Genomic DNA, 23889 nt, shown 5'->3' on the forward strand with positions numbered 1-23889 from the left:
TAATCCTACTACTTCTGGCACTTATGCGTGCTGCAGCATCTCAGCCACTCTTGCCCTGGGGATCCAAAGTTCAGCAATCTAAAGCACCTGATCTGGTCACAGGAATTTCTTCCCAAAGATACTACAAAAAAAGCATACACAGCACAGGATGTTGGAGCAGCACTGTTTTGCATTTTAAAAAGTAATTTCCTCCATTTTCCCTCTGATCTTTCTTTTATATCCCTCGTTGAAGGCTAAAATTCATGCTTGGGCTTGGTCCCTCTGTCAGTGGCTGCAGTTCTATGGTACCCATTCTTCATATGAGCTTGGACATTGAAGATCGGAGGGCTATCACAGACCAGACCGTTGTTGCTCTTAACCAGTGTCCATCAGCACACATACATCATGCATGTGCCTACTGAACTACTTGATTGCTGCTCTGGCTGACATGGCTAACTGAGCAGACAAAGAATCAAACCTAGAGTGTAGAGTCTTGTTTGTTAAATCACCGAGCTACTTAGGAGTCCTCCATCTTTCACTCACATAACTGCATTTCTAATGATCATTTTTGAAGTATTAAATTTCAAGTATACATTTCACCCCCCCCCCCCACCCACACCCACATCATGCATTGTGGCTATTTTTCACTTCATTATATTTCCAAAAATGCATCTTCTTTGAATTTAGTTTTATTCTTTACAGTTTTATTTTTCTGTAATTATACTTTAATGTGTTAATTTCCCCAATCTTATTAGCACTCTTATTTCTCTCTTTTTAAAAAAAACTTTAGTTCCCGCCTATAGATATTTGACAAGTACATGATAATTTATGTCTAGGTCTTTGCCATTAACCCTTTATCATAACTTACCATCATTATTTAATCTTTACTATGTGTGCCAGATAAGAAAAATGAATATTTAAAAAACTTAAATGTATATTAGCATAAATAAGCTCTAATGATTTTAAGGTGCACATTCACTCTTTAACTTATTTGACATTTACTTATTTAGTTCTTTTGGAGTTAATATCACTGGAACTACTTGATCACTACTGGTCATATGTTACTTCTTGTTTGCTTTGTTCTTTGTTGTTAGGTGTGGCATTTACTTTAAATCTGTTTTTTTCTCTCTCCTTGGTTCCTATATTTGTTGATTACAAACAAGGAAATGCATAGGTAATGTTCCGAGAGAGTTGCAGCTACGTCAGGATAAGATCAGAAATAAAAATAAATGTCAAAAACTAATAGGTCAAACTTGTCAAAAGAATTTTTACATACTTTTTAAAAATTAAAAACACTGCAGATACTAACAGGCTTCTTACGTGATGATCCTGCATACATGTGCAGCATGTGCATTTTTTTAATGTACTGTGATTCTTTTGAAAAGTTATTTTGCATGCATTTGTACTGATGCCAGTTGGTAAGTAAGTCATGTTAAATACTACTTTTATTTGCAGTTTAGTTGCAAGCAGGAGAGCTTATGGTGGTCAGATTGGTGCCAGCTGTGTTTTTTCACCAGCTCTACTTTCACATTCTCTTCCTTTTTCAACTGTTAGGAATGTGAACTCAATAACCTGTCCTCTTGAATCTTGCTGAATGTTGCCACAGAAATGGGTTTTGTTGTAATTTTCTAAGCTGCGGTGCCCAGAACTAAACAAAGTACGCCAGGTTTGGTCTAATGGTCAGTTCCAATCGCAATTCCTCAGATAATTAAGCATTCCGTGCCCGCATGCAACAAGACCTGGACAACATCCAGGCTTGGGCTGATAAGTGGCAAGTGACATTCGCGCAGACAAGTGCCAGGCAATGACCATCTCCAACAAGAGAGAGTCTAACGACCTCCCCTTGACACTCCACGCCATTACCATCGCTGAATCTCCCACCATCTACATCCAGGGGGTCACCATTGACCAGAAACCTAACTGGACCAGCCACATAAATACTGTGGCTACAAAAACAGGTCAGACGCTGGGTATGCTGTGGCGAGTGATTCACCTCCTGACTCCCCAAAGCCTTTCCACCATCTACAAGGCACAAGGCAGGAGTGTAATGGAAAACTCTCCAACAACACTCAAGAAGCTCGATATCATCCAGGACAAAGCAGCCCGCTTGATTGGCATCCCGTCCACCTCCCTAAACATTCATTCCCTTCACCACCGGCGCAGCGTGGCTGCAGTGTGTACCATCTATAGGATGCACTGCAGTAACTCGACAGCACCTCCTGAACCCGCGACCTCTACCACCTAGAAGGACAAGGGCAGCAGACGCATGGGAACAACACCACCTGCATGTTCCGCTACAAGTCACACATCATCCCGACTTGGAAATATATCGCCGTTCCTTCATCGTCGCTGGGTCAAAATCCTGCAACTCCCTACCTAACAGCACTGTGGGAGAACCTTCACCACGTGGACTACAGTGGTTCAAGAAGGCGGCTCATCATCACCTTCTCGAGGACAATTAGGGATGAGCAATAAATGCTGGCCTTGCCAGCGATGCCCACATCCCATGAATGAATTTTTTAAAAATGCTCCAGCCACTGGGGATGCCCTTTAACTCCTGCTCAGCTATGTGCGGTTTGAACAGTGTGTTGGCTGGAGGGGGAGTTCGAAAATGCCGCCGGCTGCTTCAAATCAGCATTGCACGTTGATTTACGGTATAATCTTCCTACTTTACATGCTGCCGGCATTCATTAGGTGCAACCACCTAACCACTGTGTTCTGCGCGTGTCATGCTGGAAGTGTGCGCACGTATTTCTGATGCCGTTTTCGATGCTTAGAAGACCACATAGCATCTACACAATGCTCGTCGTCTTCTAAACAGCCATTTCAGATTTCAACAGAACTTTTAAAAGATAAGCTTACAGAACAGGATGCAATTTTGATTAGTATTCCCCACTATAGACCAATGAAATGAAGGAAATTGCAACAAAGCTCATCTTAAACATTTATTATTCTTATACATTTTGTATATTTTTCATTTTGGTTTTCATCAAAATTATGGAAGAAAGTCAAATATAATGAATGATGAAATTAAAGGATGACTTTTTAACACTGAGATGTTGAGGCTCTGTAGATGAAACAAAAAACCAGCTAGCCTCTAAAATAAAATGAGTCACCAAGAGAGCAGTGCATTTGCTGATCAACTTTATTTTTAATTATGTTTCCACTGTTGTTAATATTTGTGTTGAAATTCTTCCGTAACAATATTTCATTGCAGAGTGAATTTTTTGATAGTCCTAATTCAGATTCCAAACTGTGAATACTGCTCCGAAAATATTTTTCAACTGCCTTCCCCCCCTTTGCTCTAGCTCCTCTTCCTACCACCGCACCCCCCCCCCCCCCCCCTGCCACCTTCTTGCCCGCAATCTCTTTTCTTGGTCCTTCCTGGGTGGTCCCAGAGCTCTCTCTGGTCTACCTTACTTTGGAACAAAGCCCATCATCTTTCTATCTGGAAACAAACGTATCCAGTTTCCTCTCTGTTGCTCTCTCCTTTGCCCCTTCACCACCTCTACAGGCCTATTCCTATCTACCCACTATGCTTCACTGTTCAAATGTCCATTCTCTTGCAAATAAAGCTGTTATCATTCACAACATCATTCTAAATGGATCTCTCATTGCTTTGTTATCCTTGTGCTGTCAGCAATTTTAAATCATTTGGAAAGAGGGCGAAGGGCTTACAAACAGCAAATTCTAGCATGCTCTTAGTCTTGATGTTCAGAATAAACATTTCTAGAATATTTCTCAGATAAGCTTCATTTATCTAAGAGAAATGTTCCAAAATTTAGGGTTTGTGTTTTCAACAAAAAAAGTTCCGTTCTTTCATACCTTTCGGGTTTTTTTTCTACTCCCACTGCGCTGCAAGGGAGCGAGGCTTACAAACAGCAGCTGCTCCCATAGTCTGTAGATGTTGGTTTGACTCAGAAGAGAAAGATTTTTAACTGCATTTGGAACTAAAATGAAGAAGGATGGGGCTTGATGTGACTGATGTAGACTGCAGTCAATCGGGAAGAACCTAAATTTCATCTTCCAGCTACATCTAAATTGCTTGGAAAAACAAGCTTGAAATCCTGTGTCTTTTCCTCTGAGAAAATTTATCCATTCTCCAATAAACAATTATTGTTTGCATTTAGAAAGCAAAACATAAACTACATTGTATATGAAATAAAATTTAAGCGGTTTGACATAACTGTAAAAGGAGCCATTGTTAATATTTTAAATGTCAAAAAGGAAACTCTTAATCTTCACAGGATGAGGGGAAATATCCTTTTACTTCAACTCAGATAATCCGACTGATACATCCTGGGAAATTTTGCAAACTTCAAATGTTCAGACTGCACAGGTGTGATTGATAACTTCTTTCAACTGTTCTAAGGGGAAAATATCCAGTTCAAGTCCACGCTTTTGAGAAAGGCTGAGGCTTTGAAATGAAAACATTAACGAATCATAGAATCATTACAGCACAGAAGGAGGCCATTCAGCCCATCGAGTCTGTGCCGGCTCTATGCAAGAGCAATCCAGCTAGTCCCACTCCCCCGCCCTACCTCCGTAGCCCTGCAATTTTTTTCCTTTCAAGTACTTATCCAGTTCCCTTTTGAAGGCCATGATTGAATCTGCCTCCACCACCCCGTTGGGCAGTGCATTCCAGATCCTAACCACTCGCTGTGTAAAAACGTTTTTCCTCATGTCACCTTTGGTTCTTTTGCCAATCACCTTAAATCTGTGTCCTCTGGTTCTTGACCCTTCCTCCAATGGGAACAGTTTCTCTCTATCTACTCTGTCTAGACCCTTCATGATTTTGAATACCTCTATCAAATCTCCTCGCAACCGTCTCAGTTCTAAGGAGAACAACCCCAGCTTCTCCAGTCTATTCATGTAACATTTCGCATTTTTCTGCATTAAATTTCATCTGCCACCTGTCCGCCCATTTCACCAGCCTGTCTTCAGCCTCTTGAAGTCTATCACTATCCTCCTCACTGTTTACTACCCTTCCAAGTTTTGTGTCATCTGCAAATTTTGAAATTGTGCCCTGTACACCCAAGTCCAAGTCATTAATATATATTAAGAAAAGCAGTATTCCCAGCACTGACCCCTGGGGAACATCACTGTACACCTCCCTCCACTCTGAAAAACAACTGTTCACCACTACTCTCTGTTTCCCGTCCCTTAGCCAATTCTGTATCCATGTTGCTACTGCCCCCTTTACTCCATGGGCCACAATCTTGATGACAAGCCTACCATGCGGCACTTTATCAAACGCCTTTTGAAAGTTCATCTACAACACATCAACTGCATTGCCCTCATCTACTCTCTCTGTTACCTCGTCGAAAAACTCTATCAGCTTAGTTGAACACGATTTGCTTTTAACAAATCCGTGCTGGCTTTCCCTAATCAATCCACCCTTGTCCAAGTGACTGTTAATTCTGTCCTGGATTATCATTTCTAAAAGTTTCCCCACCACTGAGGTTAAACTGACTGGCCTATAGTTACTGGGTTTATCCTCACACCCTTTTTTGAACACAAAGTTATTAAAAGACACAAGACAAGTCTGTGGGGAAACTTAATCACTATTATGCAATTTTCCCATGTTTTTATTATGCTTAAACCCTTATTTTGGATATTACAAATAGTGAATCTTGCATATCACCCAAACAGTTAAGAAAATTTGCTTGAGTTAGAATATATTTGTACATTTTGATAATTTTATTAATTGTTTAGCATAAATTGATGTAAAGTAATTAATTTGGTGGGAAGAATTAGCTAATCAGAGGTGAATAGATGAAATTGGACAAAAAAAACGGAGAGAAACGAGAGTGAGACAGATTGGGGCCAGGGAGGGGAATTATAGCTCTGCTGGCAGCCTCTCATCCTCCTCCCTCCGTAAACTTCAGCTCATCCAAAACTCTGCTGTCCTTCCTGCACCAAGTCCTACACACCCATCACCCATATCCTTGCTTACATATATTGGCTCCCAGTCCCCCAGCACCTCAAATTTAAAATTCTCATCTTAGTGTTTGAATCCCTTCCTAGCCTGTCCCCTCCCTATCTCTGTAACCTCCTCCTGTTCTACAACCCCCCTGAACTCTCTGTTCCTCTGACTTTGGCCTCTTGCGTATATACTTCATTGCAACAGTTACAACCTTTCAGGAACAGTGGTTATGATCTGAAGTTATTAAAATCAATGTTGAGTCATGAAGATTGTAACTGTTCCAATGAAGCTCGAGGAACAGCGCCTCATCTTTTGATTGGGCACTTTACAATCTCCGGACTCAACATTGATATCAATAACTTCAGATCATAACTACTGTTCCCATTTTTTCAGACAGCCGGTGCTGGTAATGTTTCTGCTGTTGCCATTTACAGCTCCTCTGGACCCATCTGTTGTTTCTTTACTTGTCCCATTACCACCCTCCTTGCCTTGCACCATCATCCCTTTTGCTATTTAATCATTCCTGCCCTCCACCCTGTCACAGACCTTCCCCTATGTTCTTTCCTTCTCTCCCCCCCCGCCACCCCCCACCCCCCACCCCCTTTCCCTGGCTCTGCACTTGCTTAAAAACTGTTAAACTTTTACTTCTTCCAGTTCTGACAAAAGGTCATTGACCTGAAACGTTAATTCTGTATCTGTCTCCTCTCTCCCCACAGATGTTGCCTGACCTGAGTATTTCCAGCATTTTCTGTTTTTATTACATAAATGCATGTTGTTCTTCATGATGACAACTACAGATAGGGTCAAGGAGGAACAGAGACAGAGACTGGAGTCCAGGGGAGAAAGAAACTAGGGGCAGGGAGGAAGAGAGCGAGAGAGACCGTCTGGGATCAGGGAGCGGGGATGGTGCGGGGGGGTGGGGGGGTGGGGGGGTGAGGAGACAGACAAATGGGTCGGGGAGAGAAAGACAGACAGAACCAAAGAGAGAGACAGACTGACTATGGTCAGAGAGACATAATCTAGGATCAGGAAGAGAGGGAGAGATGGGTCGGGGTGAGAGAATTGATGTTAATTTACTTTTAAAAATACTTAAAACCAGAAACTGAAAATAAGATGTGCAGTTTCTTTTAATGCTCTGTTTCCCCAAAGGAGTGATTTGAGTAGACCTGCTTCTTTAAAAATCGTCAAGGATATTTGGAAGAATTGCCTCTGGGTGATTAGCTTTTCATTGTTTCTCTTGTGAAGTTCCTCCCTTGTATTTGGCATCTCCAATGATTGGACTGTAATCTCAGGTGCAAACATATGTGTTATCACTTTGTAACAACAGATTAATAATCACTGAGGATTTGCGGTCTGAAAGAAGTTGATGAAAGTATGGTTGAGTCATCAGCAAAGAGGGAATAGGGACACTGGGGCCCTAAAATTCATAAGCAGGCTAACAAAGTCAAAGTGACTAATCCAAAATATGGATTCTGTTTTTGATGTAGTTGTAATCTTTGCAGTTTATGGCCACCAAAGGACTAGTGTGATAGAAGTATACATAGGCAATTCTACTGATATCCTAGTGGTTATAGTACTGGGCTCGCAACCCACAGGTTATGAGTTCCAATCCTACCATGGCAAGTTGTGAAACTGAATTCAATAAATCTGGTAACTTGACAAAATTACTATGCTATACATTGTTGTAAAAGTCCAACTGGTTCATTAATGTCCTTCAGCGATACACTATGTAATTGATTCTTAATCCCCTCAGGACAAGAGATGGGCAATAAATACTGCCTTGTCAGTGTTGATTACATCCCAATCACATTTAAAAAGCAACCAATATTATTGTGCAGGCATTTCTATTACTCCTCTGTAACAGGATTCTTACACTAAACTTTCCCTTCAAAATGTTTGTTTTGTGTTTGAACAGAGTGACGGGATGTTTTAGCAGTACTATAATGGAAGCATCAAAGTTTTTCTTTAAAAAGTTGGACATGCCTAAATATTTGATTTTTCAAAAGCATTGGCTAGTTTTCTCACCTTACTGCTTGTTGATAATTACATTGAGAAATTTGAATAAAATCAGGACTCTGCTTCTTCACAGAAACCTCTGAGCAGAATGTAGAATGAGCAACGGTCTGCCATAGGATACTAATTGTGGAAAAGTATTCAATAATTTGACACTAAAGTGAAAGGTCCAATTGTATTTCACTATTCAGTAAATAGTAATGGTATTTATGTGCCCAAGTTGTCCCTGGATTTGTCAGGTAAACCAATATTCATCAGGAAGCTAATGGAATTTGTCTATCGGAATATCTCACTGGTAATAATTGATGTACAGCAGTTGGCTTTCAGCTCATAACTTTAGACTTATATGGAAAGGGCAGATAAACAAACTTAATGAATTGCAAGAGTAACCAAATTCATTGCAGGGGATTTTCCCCCTTAGTTTTTGGGGGGCTGTCAACTTTTTTCAAGATGTTTCAGTTTTTACAAGTTTTCTAGGTTGGTATTTATGCCTCTATAAGGTGGATAGAATCCTATACAAATATTCAAAAACTTAGAAAATGACAACTCTATTGGGGAATGATTTTCTCCAGGCACAATATGTAACAATATTGTAAACCCATTTATAAACAGCAGGTTAATGATTTTGTTACACTGTGGCCAGAAGAAATCTACTTTCCCCCTATGTAATTTATTTTTGCTTCTTAAGAAATAATGGCCCGGAATTTGCTCTCGGAGGCGAACGAACGGCACCCACTGCTCATTAGATTTAAACTTGCCCACAAACTATCCATGGGCTTTCGTGTGGGAACTTCTCTAATGGTGAGCTGCAAAAAGTGTAGCAGCCTCTACTGGGCATCTGTGAGCTTTGTGAGCGGCGAAAGGATTGCTCTGTCCCCTCAACCAATCAGATTGAAGCATCCAGGATGTGCAAACTACAACAGTTAATTCAATGTAAAATCAGTTAGAGAAAGCAAAATAGAGGATAAGAAAAATTGAATTAAGAGACAAATAAAAAGTAAAAAAATAAAAATAATTTTAACAAAATCTCTCAACAACAATTAAAATCAGAAGGAATGAGACTCCACATTTTAAAAGTTAATTTTCAGTGCCAGAGTTTGGCAGTCATTAACGCGTACCACGCTGTTAAAAGTTAGTTTAGGCTAAAATACTAGTGTACCTTTTTCTGTGCTGATTAGTTCGTTTCCAGCTGGGCAGTGCAGCAACTTCGCGCTGGTCCATTTATTTCACCACCGAGCTGTGGTTCCCACGCAGCTTTCTGAGGAGCTGGGCAAATAGTGGAGCGATGTCCGGATTTCTGCATTTGACTGTGCATGTGCGCCCGCCAGAACTTGCTCTTCCTTTTGCCCTGAAATAACGATAAGCCCTGTTTGTATCACTGTTATTTTATGAGCAATTTCTGGGCTAATGCGCTTAATTCTTTGGAGAATCCAGAAGATAATCATTTTTTTCTTGTCTTGACTGCCAACTGGCAAGCACCTTGGCCAGGTGAATTCAGTACTGTTTTAAATACTGTTGTGTACTGAATTTTCCCAAAACAGAGTCTTCCCAATTGGGATCAATTTTATAAAATGCAGGTTTGGATTATGCCGGAGGTAATTTAACATGGCACCAATATGTTAGGTCTTGCCACTTTTCACTTTTTATTTGACCTCAAGATGTTAATTGTATGCTTGACTATTATAAGGTACTTATGTTTAGAGAAATAAGGTTTCAATTGCAATAAATGAAGATTTATTATAAGGAAAAAAAACTAACTTGCTCTTTTTTTGGTGACTGCAATTTAAACAAATTCAGAGAAGTGGTTTAGAAAATGCTTAGCTTAAAAGGAAACTGCTTCTTTCAGGAAACTAGCAATGTAGGAGATGTGAAAGTTTCACTTGAAGTTGGAGAAGTTAATAAGACCTAGAATGTTGATAGATGAACGACCAATGATGGACCCATTGAAAATAAACATCGTAGTTGTTGGTTAGTTTTCAAGAGACCTGAAGAATATATGCAAGGGAATAGTTTCAGAATAAAGTACTCTCCCATCAGTGTAATGTGTTTATTTTTAGAAAGCTAAATTTTCTAACTCACAGTTTTAACTTTGTCCTCTCTATAGAGACCTTCTCCTGTCGCACTCCTCTTGTCTGCAGGAAGATGCTTAGTTGCATTGACTTTGACATTGTGAGCAAACAGCTCCATAGGAAATCCTGCAAATTGACATCCTTTCCAAACCTGGATGTTGAGTGGGAGGCAATTGAGCATTGGCTGCATACACAATAGTGCCCACATGACTACAGGAAATAAATTCATGATTCATTTATATTCAGCTGCTTTGGAGTTTTACACAGAATCCAGTGGAATCTTGGAGAATAATGTTAATAATGAAGATAAGTCTATTGAGAGAAAGCCTTGCATAGCCTCAAACATAAATAATTTAGGGTACTGATCTTTCATTGTGCTGTTGAGCTAAAGATGCACTTCACAATTGTTGTTCCCACTGGATAGCATCACAGTAGTTAGATGCTTGTTCTTTACCTTTGTTAAATAGCCAGAGCATGCTTAGGAGGATATTGGCCAGAAACAATGGGACATTTAAAATGTCCATGATGCTTTGTACTAGCTTGGCCCAGGTGTACATTGACATGAGACTACTCCATACGAAATGTCAAATTTCTGGATTTTGAACCATTTGGCCATGGCAAGAGGTTGGTGTAATTTATATTAAACCTATGTTCTGTCATATTTAGCTGTCAAAGGATTAAAATCCCCACAACAGCCAAAGGCTTGGGAGGGGAGGGCGTGAGGTGTTTAGATGTGTGTTAAAGCTAGACAAACTCGTTTGTAGAATGACTTCTTGCATACCACTTCAGCTTGAGACAATGAAGGCCATTTAGTGCTTCCTGTGGGCCCTCCAATCTCGTTGTCAAGAGGGTCTTATTTGTTTGGGAGCAGCAGGTTAGTTCTTAGGGACCCACACCCAGGGGGATGGTAGCCTATTTAAATGTCACCTGACCAGACAATTCTTGGACACAAAGAGCCGGGTGAGAGGTCAACATCTTGGTTTCCTGTTCAAGTAGGAAATAAAGAACCTGGTCTAATTCAGTTCTAGAAATTCTGATAGACACTGACCAGAAAAGTGATATTTAAGGACAGTGTAACATATTTCATTACTTTCTTTGTTATGAGGAATGATGGTGAATTAAGTTGAAGTACAGTTATGTTTGCTATAAATATTACTCTGCTAATTCATTAACTATTGTAAAATAAGCCAGTTTGTTGATTTCATTTGGCCATGTCTCACTAAAGTGTTAATCCGTCTACTTTTTTAGAAAAGTGGAGAGGCACACACGGAACCATGTGTGGGAGTACAGTATCCAGTTTGTATAGCAGGGTGTTTCATTGTTACAATCTCCAGGACATGCTATCATATGACTAGTTTTGGGTAGTAAGGTAGTAAAGAAAAACTCCTGATCATAAGCAACAGCCATCCACTTAAGGGAGTGATGCTAAACCTGAGAGAATATGTAGAACAGAACGAAAATTTGTAACACTAATGTACATTTTGGCAGAGCAAGTTGGGCAGGGCAGGATTGCTAATGATAAACTGCACAGAAAGCAGCCACACGTGCACACACACCACCCCAGCTTTAGTGCTGAAGACCTGTGCACCAGAACTAGCCAACATGTTCCAGTCCAGCTATGACACTGGCATCAACCGGCAATGTGGAAGATTACCCATGCATGTCTATCGACAGAAATATAGGATGAATCTAATAGAGCCAATTACCACATTACCGGCCTCCTCCAGATCAACATTAACGCAATAGAAGGTGTCATCAGTACTGGCATCAAGCAGCACCAATATGCTAATAATTTGCTCACCGAGGCTCAGTTTGTGTTCTGCCACAGCCATTCAGCTCCAGACCTCACCACAGTCTTGATCTGTGAACTGAATGCCAGAGGAAAGGTGAGAGTAGCTGCCTTCCACATCGAGGCAGTATTTTATTGATTATGGCACCAAGGAGCCCTAACAAAACTGAAGTCACTTGGGGTCAAAGGGAAACCCACCAATAGTTGGAGTCATACATGATGCAAAGAAAGATGGTTGTGGTAGTCGAAGGTCAGTCATCACAACCCCAGGATATCACTGCAGGAATTCCTCAAGGAATCGTTCTTGGCCTAACCATCTTCAGCTGCATCATCAATGACCTACGCTCCATTGTAATGTCAAGCGTGGAGTTGTTTGCTGATTATTCTATCGTGTTCAGTTCCTTTCACAACTCTGATAATGAAGCAGCTTATACCAGCCTGCAACAGGACCAAGATAACATACAGCTTGGGGTGACAAATGGCAGGTAGAATTCATGCCACATAAGTGCCAGTTAATGACCATATTGAATAAGAGAAAACCTAACCATCTCCCCTTGTCCTTCAATGTTACCACCATCGCTAAATCCCCCACCATCAACATTTTGGGGGTTATCATTGACCAGAAGCTTAACTGAATAAGTCAAATCAATACCATGGCTTCAAGAGCAAGGGTAATCTGTGACAAATGGCTCACCTTCTGACCCTTCAAAGCCTATCCATCATTTGCAGGGCCCAAGTCAGGAGTGTCATGGAATACTTATCAATTGCCTGGATGGGTGCAGCCACAACAACATTCAAAAAGCTCAACCCCATCCAGGATGGAGCAGTTTGCTTGATTAATGTCCCTGCCTCTGGACTCTATCCACTGCTCCCATTACTGATGCACTGTGACTACAGTATGTACTATTCACAGGATGCTCTGCAGCAGCTCAGCAAGGTAACTTTGACTGCACCTCCCTCCCTTGCTATCTCTACCATTAAGAAGCACAAGAGCAACAATGTCATGAGAACACCATCAAATCCAAGTACCCCTCCAAAGCAAGTGCCATCCTGATTTGGACTCAGATCATCGTACATCATTATCCTGGAATTCCCTACCTAATACCTTTTGTGAGAGTACTGTCGTGACAAGGACTGTAGCACTTCAGAGAAGGTTCACCACCTGCTTCTCAGGCCAAATAAGGATGGACAATAAATGAGGCCTTGCCAGCCTTGCCCACATCTGAGAACAAAAAAAAAAGTAAATGGTGAAAAACTATTTCCGTTGATTGGTGAGTTGAAAACTAGAAGCCATAAATTTAAGGAACTGCCACAGTTTCCTGAGAAGACGCCAGTCTGATGCGGGATGGAACTAAAGACGTGGGCACAACAATTAAATTACTATTTGTTTTATGTCCATTTTATTTAATTTAAATAATAAAGCAAATTTGTCGTATTTGCAGGAAAGCAAATCTTCGCCATTGGTGGAGATCATATTTTATTCTTGATTTTTATTGAACAATACTTGTATTTGAATGTGTTACTCTATCTTCAGATATTGCTCTGTTTCCCCATTCACTAAAAGTTAAAATTAATAATGCTATCTCTCTCTCTCTCTCTCTCTCAGCAGCGAGAGGCTATAAAGAGAGGCTCAATAAATTGAGGCTTTTTTCACTAGAATGGAGAAGGTTAGGAGAGGATCTATTAAGGGTTTTCAAAATTATGAAACATTTTAAGGGGGTAAACTGTAAAATATTGTTTCTACTGGATGGCAAATTGGCAATGATGTAGGACCCCGATTTGCATATTTAAGCAGCCTTACTGTTGAGACAGGGGAGTGTGCTGCTCATCCATTTACAGACCAGCCTAAAAATTGCATCAGGTGGACCATGGGCATCCATGGGGTAGCTAAAGTGCCCCCTTGATTTTAAACTGCCAGCCGCCCATTTTTTAGGTTCAGAAATGGGCAGCTGGCAGATGAAAATTGTCCCCATAGATTTATTCCTTTCAACCTTGTGTCTGAACATTAGTGCACAGAATTTGTTTTTTCTTTATTTTACATATTTTGAAGTTGGGGTAGAAATTGATGTCGGCAATGTTTTTTAAACCGATTAATACATCTGCAAAATAAAGTAAGAGCAATTTGGTACAAGCAGTGTAACACCACTGATGGTAATTTCTATTCTCTTCATTATGTTTTGGAAAACATGGAAGATTTTTATTTACTTTGAACTTCTGTGTTGTGATAAAATTTCCTTGGCGCATCATGGCATGGTGCTCTCATTATAACTTTGATTGTGAAAAAAACACATATGGATGGTGAAATTACTTCTTCAAGGTTACTTTTGTTAAATGCTTTAAAGTGCCCAAGTTGAATATGTGAAATGATTTTACAAGGCTGTTGGAGAATTGAGGGATATGGGTGAGCCACACCATGACATAAAGGTACAGTAATTTGTGAGCATACTTTTAAACTCCTCGCTTGCTGGTAACTCCAGCATATTTGTTATGTTGAACAATGCTGTATGTGCTTTGATGAACTTGGTTTAAAATAAGTTTTTTTTTACTATTATGCATTAGTTCGGTGATTGAGGTGCTATAAATTAGAAGAAGCAACTTGTTCAACTTTGACCTGAAAAATTACATCAATTCCAGATTGTGTTTTTTTCCTGGTTTCTAGTGCATATTATGATACTTAAATAAAAGTTTGGAAGTTCTCTATAAATAATTGCTGCACCATCCAAATAATATTTTGTGTTGCTTACAGAGCCCTCAAGGAGAAATGCAGAGAAGATGAGGAGAAAGAACAAAGGTTTAGAGAGGAGGTGCTTCAAGAACGAAAACTGAAGCAACAGGACGCAACTGAGAGATTTCAGCGAGCCCACCTCCCACTATCACAGCGCAGGCAAAACAGAACTGGTTGGAAATAAATTTTATTAACTAAACTTTTTGGCTGGGAGTCGGGCAGCGGATTTATAGTCTTTTTTATTCATCCATATAATTAGATTCATTGTAAGTTTGAGTAGTGTAGCAGATGGTTTAGCTGCATACATACTAACCGTTCACTTTTGCAGTGTACAGGGTTTCGGGGACACTGTCTCCATATTGGCAGACAGAAGTCAATGTAGACCATGCCTAAGCCCTCAACCCCGTTCCTAACCGTGTCCTGCTGCGTTTTGAAGTGATAACAGCCACAACAGACTGCAGAACAGGAATTCCTGTCTACAGTGTGCAGCAGCTGAAATTACTTCAACTAGTAGTAGCATGACTTGGGTAGAAATGGTGTTGAGGGGAGATGAAAGGAGAACTGTAAATTAGAAGGAAGGGAAAGAATGAAGGGGGAAGGAACAAAAGCTGGGAGCAGTTCTTATGAGGGGGGAGGAAGAGAGCAGAATCCGGTAGCAATGCTTTCAGAGGAAGAAAGGGAAAAGCTGAGGGTGATACCTTGGGATTAAGGAGAGAGTGCCAGCATTAACTGAAGGGGTTGGGGGCAAGGTGGGTACCAGCTTGAACTGTGTGGGGAGTAAGAGTGGCAAGTTGAATGGGGGAGGAGCTGGCAGAAGTGTACTGGCTTGAATTGGGTTGGAGGAGAAGAATGCGTTTAATTTATAGTTCCAGTATTCATTCTGGTTCGGCCTATATCTTAGAATACCTGAGGATGAGTGAACGCATTTAAATGCTTTGATTTCTACTTCTGCCTCAAACTTGTTTTTATTATTTATTTAACTCTGAGAGATAGATTTTTTGCGTCAAAACTATCTTTCATTATTAGAAAAACACCATCTCTTGCAATTGTTTTTTCACATGCATTAAAAACTGCCCATTTTTGAGCAGTGAATCACTTAATCGTCCTTCATTGTACTACATTCAAACGAGAGGATGGCTAAGGTTGTTTTTATCAGTAATGATGCTAATGTCCTTTTGTAGCTTGTAACTATTAATTCTTAGGTTTGTGTGAGAGTAAAGTGTCAACTATAATGCTAAAAAGTGTACTGGATCATTTTAATCAAAGACACATGGTTGCCAGCAGGTGGAGCCATAGTAACAAATATGTCCCTTCAGCCTCATTACATAGAATTACATAGAAATTACAACACGGAAATAGGCCGTTCAGCCCAATGAGTTGGTGTTTATCTTCCACAAGAGTTGTAGTCCTAATCTCACATGCCTGTCCTGTTGCCACTTTCCTTTATCCCCTTTTACTTCAACCACCTATCTAACCTATTCTTAAATGTTGAAATGGCTTCTGCTTCAAACACTAACTCTCATATAATGTATCTTTATTCTCCTATCTTGAATTTTGTATCTATGTCCTCTTGTTCTAGACTTCTCAATCACTGTTATCTGTCTGTTTCTAGCTACTCCGTCCCATCCCATTATAATGTTAAACACTTCTATCAAATCACCCCTTAATCTCCTCTGTTCTAGAAGAATTATCTTCAAGTCTTTCTTTCTATTTGTATTTCCTCATACCGGGCAGTATTGTAGTGAATCTGCACTGTACCCTCTCTATTGCCTCAACATCCTTCCAATATATTGGAGCCCAAAATTGCACACATTATTCCAATTGTGGTCTTACAAAAGTTTTTTTATAGATTCACCATTATTTTTTAACTTTTATATTCTATACCCCTCACCATAAAACTTAGCATTCCATTGGCGTTTTTATGGCCCTATGCACGAGGTGCTGCATTTAAGGTGTGGTGAACCTGAACCTTCAAATCTCTTTGCCCTTCTACATCAGCGAGCTTTCCCCCATTCAAAGTATACTTCATTTTTTTTCACAACAATGCACTACTTCACATTTACTGACATTCAATTGCATCTGCCACTTATCTGCCCATTCCACCATCTTATCAATACCCCCTTGCGACTTCCATTTTGTTCTCAGAATGAAGGTACTATGCCTCGTATTTTAATATCGTCTGCAAATTTGGAAACCACTCCCTCCAGCCCTATATCCAAATCATTGAGTTACACAATAAACAGAAGCAATTCCAGAACAAAACGCTGTGGGACACTACTACTCACTTCTAACCACTTTGAGAAACTGCCCTTAACTCCTACTCTCTGTTTCTTCCTTTCTAATCAGTTTTTAATTCAATTTACTACCCCGTCCCATTTCATACCCCTTAATTTTCCACAATAGTCTCCTGTATGGTATCTTGTAAAAGGTTTTCTGAAAGTCTATGTCCACTGCATTTCCCTCATCCATCATATCTGTCACCTCCTCAAAGAGCTCTATCAGGATTGTCAAGCACAATCTTCCTTTCTGAAATCCGTGTTGGTTGCTTCTAATTAGTTTCTCTTAATCTAGATAATATCTTATTATCATTGTATGGTACAGCACAGAAGGAGGCCATTGACCCATTGTGCCTGTGCTGGGTCTTTGAAAGAACTATTCAGTTGGTCCCACTCTCCTGCTCTTTCCCCATAGCCTTGTAAATTTTTTCCCTTCAAGTATTTATCCAATTCCCTTTTGAAAGTTACTATTGAAACTTTTTCCACCACCCTTTCAGGCAGTGCATTCTACATCATAACAACCCGCTGTGTAAAAAAAAGTTTCCTCATGTCACCTCTGTTTCTTTTGCCAATCAACTTAAATCTGTGCCCTCTGGTTACCAAACTGTCTGCCACTGGAAACAGTTTTTCCTTACTTACTCTAACAAAACCGTTCATGATTATGAACACCTCTATCAAATCTCCTCTTAACCTTCTCCGCTCTAAGGAGAACAACTTTTAATAATTTCACCTTTATTTCAATATTCAGGTAAGTCCTGAGGATTGTGAGCTGAGTCAATACATGCAAATGTAAAATTAATGAAGCAATACCTGAAAAAAACTCAAATTACTTAACTCCACTACTGATATGATTGGCCGATTTTGGTGGGAAGTGCAGCTTAGGTGGCCGATCTCCACCATTTGTGACATTTTTAGCATTAGAGATGTCTAACCAGAATAGCTCCTTTTGAAGCTTTCTACTTCCTAAAGGATCAACTTCTTTTACCTCCTAGGTAGCCCTGACAGATGCACTATACCACCTCCTTTTTTATGTATCGTCTCTTCTAAGCACCCTATACCCCTGAATATTATATTCATTTCCATCCTCTGGATTTAGCCATGCTTCCGATAGTCCTGTCATATCCTAGTTCCCTAATGCCACAACAGCCTCCAGTTCTGGCATCTTATTTCTAATGCTTCCCAGTATTAATAACTATGCATCTTATTATAGATTTTCCTCTTGTCACATTCCCCAGTGTCTGCTTATACCTGGTATCCGGTTCATGAGTCTCTCAGTTTCTGAGTCCGTATCTGTTGACAAGCTTCTTCCGGAACATATAAATTACTTTCTGTAATACTTTTTATATCAACGTAAAATGGAAATTTCCTATGTAGACATTTATAATGAGAAAACCATATGTAAACACTTCAATGTTACAGTTTGTTAATGAACCAATCGTATCACTCAAATCCGATTTGATAATAAAGTCTATAATTTTTCTTAGTAACTGAAATCGCTAATGTCCAAAATAAGATTTTAAATGAAATTAAGAAAATACATATTTCACAATACATGATTAAATGTATCCATGGGAATGTTTTGTATCTTTTAATATCTTCATTAAGCTTTTTACTTGAAGGCCTCAGCCTCTCCCAAAATCTTGGGCTTGCACTTAATATTAAGAGCTGTGGCTCTGTTAGCTGAAGGCAGATCCTACAGCCTAAGTATTTCCAGCATGTACAATTTCCCAGGATACATTTGGGTTAGCCAAATGATAGAATACTTCTCGCTCAGTGTCTAATAATTTTGATGGTTGTTTTTGAAAAAATATTTGAAAATAGGTGGATAAATTTTAAAAGCATTATTCAAATGAAATTTAAATTTTGTGTTTTTTTAGAAAAAACAGATGGTGTGTGTATACTGATTATCATAGAGTCATAGAATGATACAGCACAGAAGGAGGCCATTTGGCCCATCGTGCCTGTGCCAGCTCTTTGAAAGAGCTATCCAATTAATCCCACTCCTCTGCTCTTTCCCCATAGCCCTGTACTTTTTTTTCCCTTCAAGTATTTATCCAATTCCCTTTTGAAAGTTATTATTGAATCTGTTTCCACCACCCTTTCAGGCAGTGCATTCCAGATCATAACTCTGCGTAAAAAGATGTTTCCTCGTGTCACCTCTGGTTCTTTTGCCAATCACCTTAAATCTGTGTCCTCTGGTTACCAACCCTTCTCCAGTTTCTTCTTATTTACTCTATCAGAACCGTTCATGATTTTGAACACCTCTATCAAATCTCCTCTTAATCTTCTCTGCTCTAAGGAGAACAATCCCAGCTTCTCCAGTCTCTCCAAATAAATGAAGTCCCTCATCCCTGATACCATTCTAGTGAATCTCTTCTGCACCCCTCTCGAAGGCCTTGACATCCTTCCTAGAGTGTGATGCCCAGAATTGAACACAGTATTCCAGCTCAGGCCTAACCAATGCTTTATAAAGGTTTAGCATAACTTCCATGCTTTTGTACTCTATGCCTCTATTAATAAAGCCTAGGATCCCATGTGCTTTTTAATAGCCTTCTCAACTTGTCCTGCCACCTTCAAGAATTTGTGTACATACACCTATTGTAGCATTTGTGTTCAAAGAATAAATACTCTATAAACTTCAAAAATTGTATTGATATGAGAGAAGACGTAGTGTGTCTTTCCTCATCTTAATTTGTTATTGTTTTAAATAAATTAGTTTAATTTGGAAAGCGTACAAATTGCTTCTAATTATCACCTGTATTTTGTTGATAGAAAATGTAAATATTTTAATTACTGAAATCTGTGAGACAAAGAGACAGACAGTCAGAGAGAGATGGACAGACATGCACAGAAACCAATCGCAACATCAAATTTAATGTTTGTAGAGATCTCTTAGAAATTACAAACCAGTGTTGCCAGACCTAGTGTGCCCTCAACACTCCACCCCAACCAATGCTGTCTGCAAATGTCTCACCCTTCCCTCACTGCTGACGGATAAGAGGATTCCACCCCCCAGTTCTGTCAAACCCCACGTTCCTCTTCCATAGTGACGCTGGACCAAAAGGCTCCCTCCACATGGTACCAGGCCCTAGCTTATTTCTCAGTGCTGCCAAACCCCAGGACCCCACTCCAATCTTTCTAAACCCCTGTACTACCAAAGCCCAGGACTATCCACAGTGCTACCACAGCACAGAATCCTCTCCAATACAGCTAAACCCCACTCTCCCATCCAGTACTGCTAAATATCAGATATCAAGCTCCAACTGGCACATCTTGCATACCATGTTGCTGTGAATTCACAGTGTTAAGACTGGTAAGAGATAAAAAATTAAATATATATTGGTAAAGGAATATACATATAAAATAAGGGCCAATCATTTACAGTTTTCACAAAATAATGGGCAGAGTTATGGAATTCAGTCCCCAAATCAGTAAAATCCAAGAATTCTATTTAATAAAAATGGAATTTGACTTATTTAGTCACTTTAAATCAATGGTACTGATGCTATCATAAATACCCTATTGTTATTAAACAATTCACCATGAGCAACGCCTATAATAATATATTTATGAAATCTTTATTAATGGTCTAATGGTTCAACTTTTTTCTGTTTGGTTGAGGCCATAGAAAACAGGCCACTCGATTAGAGCAAGCTCTTGAACAGATTCAAGGTTCATTTTATATATCAACATCTTCGTCATCTGCTGTCGCAAAACCCACAGTCAACAATGGGTAAGGTGATGAGTGTTCACTTTAGCAATTAGAATGTATCTTCCAAATTTAAAAAATGTCAAAAGACATAAATGATATAAATGCCATTTGACCACAGTACATAATTATAAAATTGGCAAGCCTCAACCAAGATTGAGAAAAGTTTTTATTACTCTTCTTCCTTACAGATTGTTAGATGTGTGACAGAGTCCCATTAAAAGCAATTGGTGGCATGAAAAATAACTCCTTTAAAAAGTTGCTGGATGAATATCTAGAATGGAATTGAAGGTTATAAAGACAAATATAGATGTTCATAATCAAGTATTCTATGGAGCATAATGGTTCCTGTCCAGCTTTTCATTTTTTATAGTTTAAAGGGAAAATTAGTGTTAAGTACTTGTCTATTAAATTTTCAGGTGTTCATTTAATAACATAAGTACAATCATAGTTACATCACAGAAATGGGCCATTTGGCCCAAAAAGTCTGCCAGTGTTTTTCTCCATGAACCAGAGAGTGGGTTAAGACAAGGTGGCTCATGGCCTTTAATTTTCCTCTTTTTCAAGTAACTAATTTCCTTTTTAAAAAAAAAATGGATTTTGATTCAACGTGACTTGTGGCAGAGAATTCCACATTTCAACTGTCCTCGAAGTAAAGACAATGTGATAGATTTTCACTGACACCCCTGGGTGGAAACAGAGCAATGGCACCCCTACAATGGTGGGGAAAAGCTTACCGTCCCGTTCCCACTCCTGATCCTACCAACGCCAACTTCGGAAGGGCCTACCCCTGAGCGGCCATAGCACCCACTTGAGTCAGGTGATAGGCCCTTTTAATATGTAAATTGGGATCCTCTAACATACATAAGACCTTGATTGCCATTTAGGACAGTACTGGATGGAGCATGCAACGTGCACAATCCGCACAGTATCAGCTGGCAATCCAACCGAAGAGGAGCCTAGCCGGCAACTTGTAATTTATTTTTGTGGAGGCGGGAGGAGCAGAGGTGCTCTTCCAAGCTCCACAAACAGAACCTGGGCCGCTGCCACACCGGGTTTCTGCCCCCTCCTGAGAACGAACTCTCCCTCCCTGAGCTACCTTCTTCCGGCCCGGAAGCCAACAAGGCCACACGATATTGTGGTGGCCTGGAGCTGGCGGACTGCCCTGGAGCACTCATTTTCCACCGGCAGCCTGCTAACGAGGCCCAGTTCTCAAAATGGACTGGAACTATTGGGCAGCATGTGGACATGCTCAGTCAGTCATCTGCTCGAAACCTGTCCACAGTCAAAATCTACCCCAATTTTTCTTAGCTCCCTTTTATTGCTTTTTATGATCATATTAAATTTGTTGTATCTAATTACCATCTCCCTGAGCAATGGAAATAATTTTCCCTGTGTTGTCGCTCTTGGACAATTTTATTTTTTAAAAAAGTATATTTACTGTGTTTTTTTTTAATAAATTAATTTGCTGCTATCCCATTGCTCACCTACCTGTAATACATATCTATAATACTAGTCCATCTCTCGTGTAGCATGCGAGAAGTGACAGCCTATTGTAGGTGAAGTAGGTTCAAAGGGTGAGGGATAATTGGGCCAGGGTGTGCAGATGTAAACTCAATCCTCATTTTAAAGTTATATATTCTGGCCCCAAAAATCTGCATTTGTTATGGAAAGTTAGGAGAGCAATGGCATCACAACAAAATGTGAAGTGTTTTATTTTTTGCTAGTATCCATTTCCACTAATGTTTCAACCATGGAATACTTTTGTCATATCTTATGTTTACCTGCATCTATGGATAAATTTTTGTTGTGTGAGCAACTGAGCTACACTTCTAACTGCCTCAGTGAGAGGGTCTCTCTGGTCATCTGCACATTTTTGACCCCCTCCCACAGTAAGAGGCCGTATCCTAATTTCTCCTACAACCATAAATAAAAGATACATCCAAAAAGAAACAAATAAACAAGCTTTAAAGGAGATGCCTGGATTGGCCCTTTCCCTACAGATAATGCAATTGAAACGTGGGGGAGTGAAATGTTGGCTTGAGCGATCTTGATTGGAGATTGGGGCACAAGCTATGGTCTGCCTGTCGGCTATGAGAGCAGGTCCGAGTTTTCTTTCAGTTCTGTAACAAATGTGCTACAATGCAGATATTTGTCTATTTAAATCCAGCAACAAATATAAGATTTACAAAGTTAGGTGTGAGACTAGTTAGCAGTAACTAGTTGGCTCCCTCATCCCATATTGACTTATCTATAGTATGCATGTTAACCAAATTCCAGTCTATTACTACATTGGCATACTTAATATATTTGTTCACATTTTCAATACTTTATCTTCAAGATCTAAGATCAAAGTATGTGCAAGATTCTGAGCTGTTCTGTGCTGTGTGTAAGGTTGAAGCTGCTTTAAATAAGTTCATTTAGACCCTTAGTGGCTCTTAATAACATTTTCTGCACAGTCTGGAACTAAAATTTTGACTATAGTATTGTGACCAAAGCAGCTCCTTCACGTAATGTGGAAAGAATCAGTCAATTTTACAAATAATTTCTTTGGAATTGCATTCTCAGACCCACTGATTTATTTCTGAATCCATCAACTCATGGAGAGAGTAGAAATGGTTCCCACTATCAGAAACAGCTTTCGGCAGCTAAAGCTTATGCCAAGCTTATGCAAGAGAAGAGTGGGGCAAATCTGAAAAACAGCCGGTTATGCTTTCAGCAGGAACTGGAGAAGACGCAGCGTCTCCTGGGAGAGCAGCAACTGAATAGTTTACAGGTACTGCAAAAATTACAATAACCTTTCTAATGTTTGTTCATGAGGTTTCTTTCGTAAGCTTTCTTACATGCATAAAGAATTAGAGAAAACAACACGACTTGCATTTTTAAAACGCCTTTAAATTAGTAAAACGTCCCAAGGAGCTTCATAGGCACGATTATCAAACAAAATTTGACACCAAGCCACATAAGAAGATATTAAGACAGATAAACTTATTATCTTGCAGAATCAATGCTATTTTATATATTCATAACTAAATAATTATGATTTTGTTTCATATGCATAAGCTTTAATAATCTTTTGAGAATTGTTTTTAATTAAAGAGGGTTTAGATGTTAACAAATAGAGATTTGTTATTTTGCTGTATGTAATTTGATATGGAGAAAGAAGTGGATATGACTTCAACTATAGATAAGCATCGAGTGGTCAAGGGGAAGGACAGAATATCATCAAGCAGAAAGTAAATCAAGAGAACATAAACAAACACAAAAGCTAAACAAGCCAAGAAAAAAATAAAGAACTCAACTAAATGCCTTTACCTGAATGCTAGAAGCATTCAGAATAAAATGCTGGGGTTGGGGGGATGCGTAACAGCAAGAAATTACAATGTTGTCGGGATTATAAGAA

General features: G+C 39.6%; 1 protein-coding gene across 1 annotated transcript in view; it reads left to right on the top strand.

Moving 5' to 3' along the window:
• The window catches only part of cep126 (centrosomal protein 126), a 100662-nt gene that overhangs the window by 6968 nt on the left and 69805 nt on the right, over positions 1-23889 (top strand). The window contains exons 3-5 of the mRNA XM_067986395.1: positions 14523-14674; positions 20399-20510; positions 23055-23262. Coding sequence (XP_067842496.1) covers positions 14523-14674; positions 20399-20510; positions 23055-23262 — 472 coding nt within the window. The remainder of the gene's footprint in view (positions 1-14522; positions 14675-20398; positions 20511-23054; positions 23263-23889) is intronic.

Source organism: Heptranchias perlo, chromosome 6, assembly GCF_035084215.1.
Source record: "Heptranchias perlo isolate sHepPer1 chromosome 6, sHepPer1.hap1, whole genome shotgun sequence".
Lineage (NCBI taxonomy): Eukaryota > Metazoa > Chordata > Chondrichthyes > Hexanchiformes > Hexanchidae > Heptranchias > Heptranchias perlo.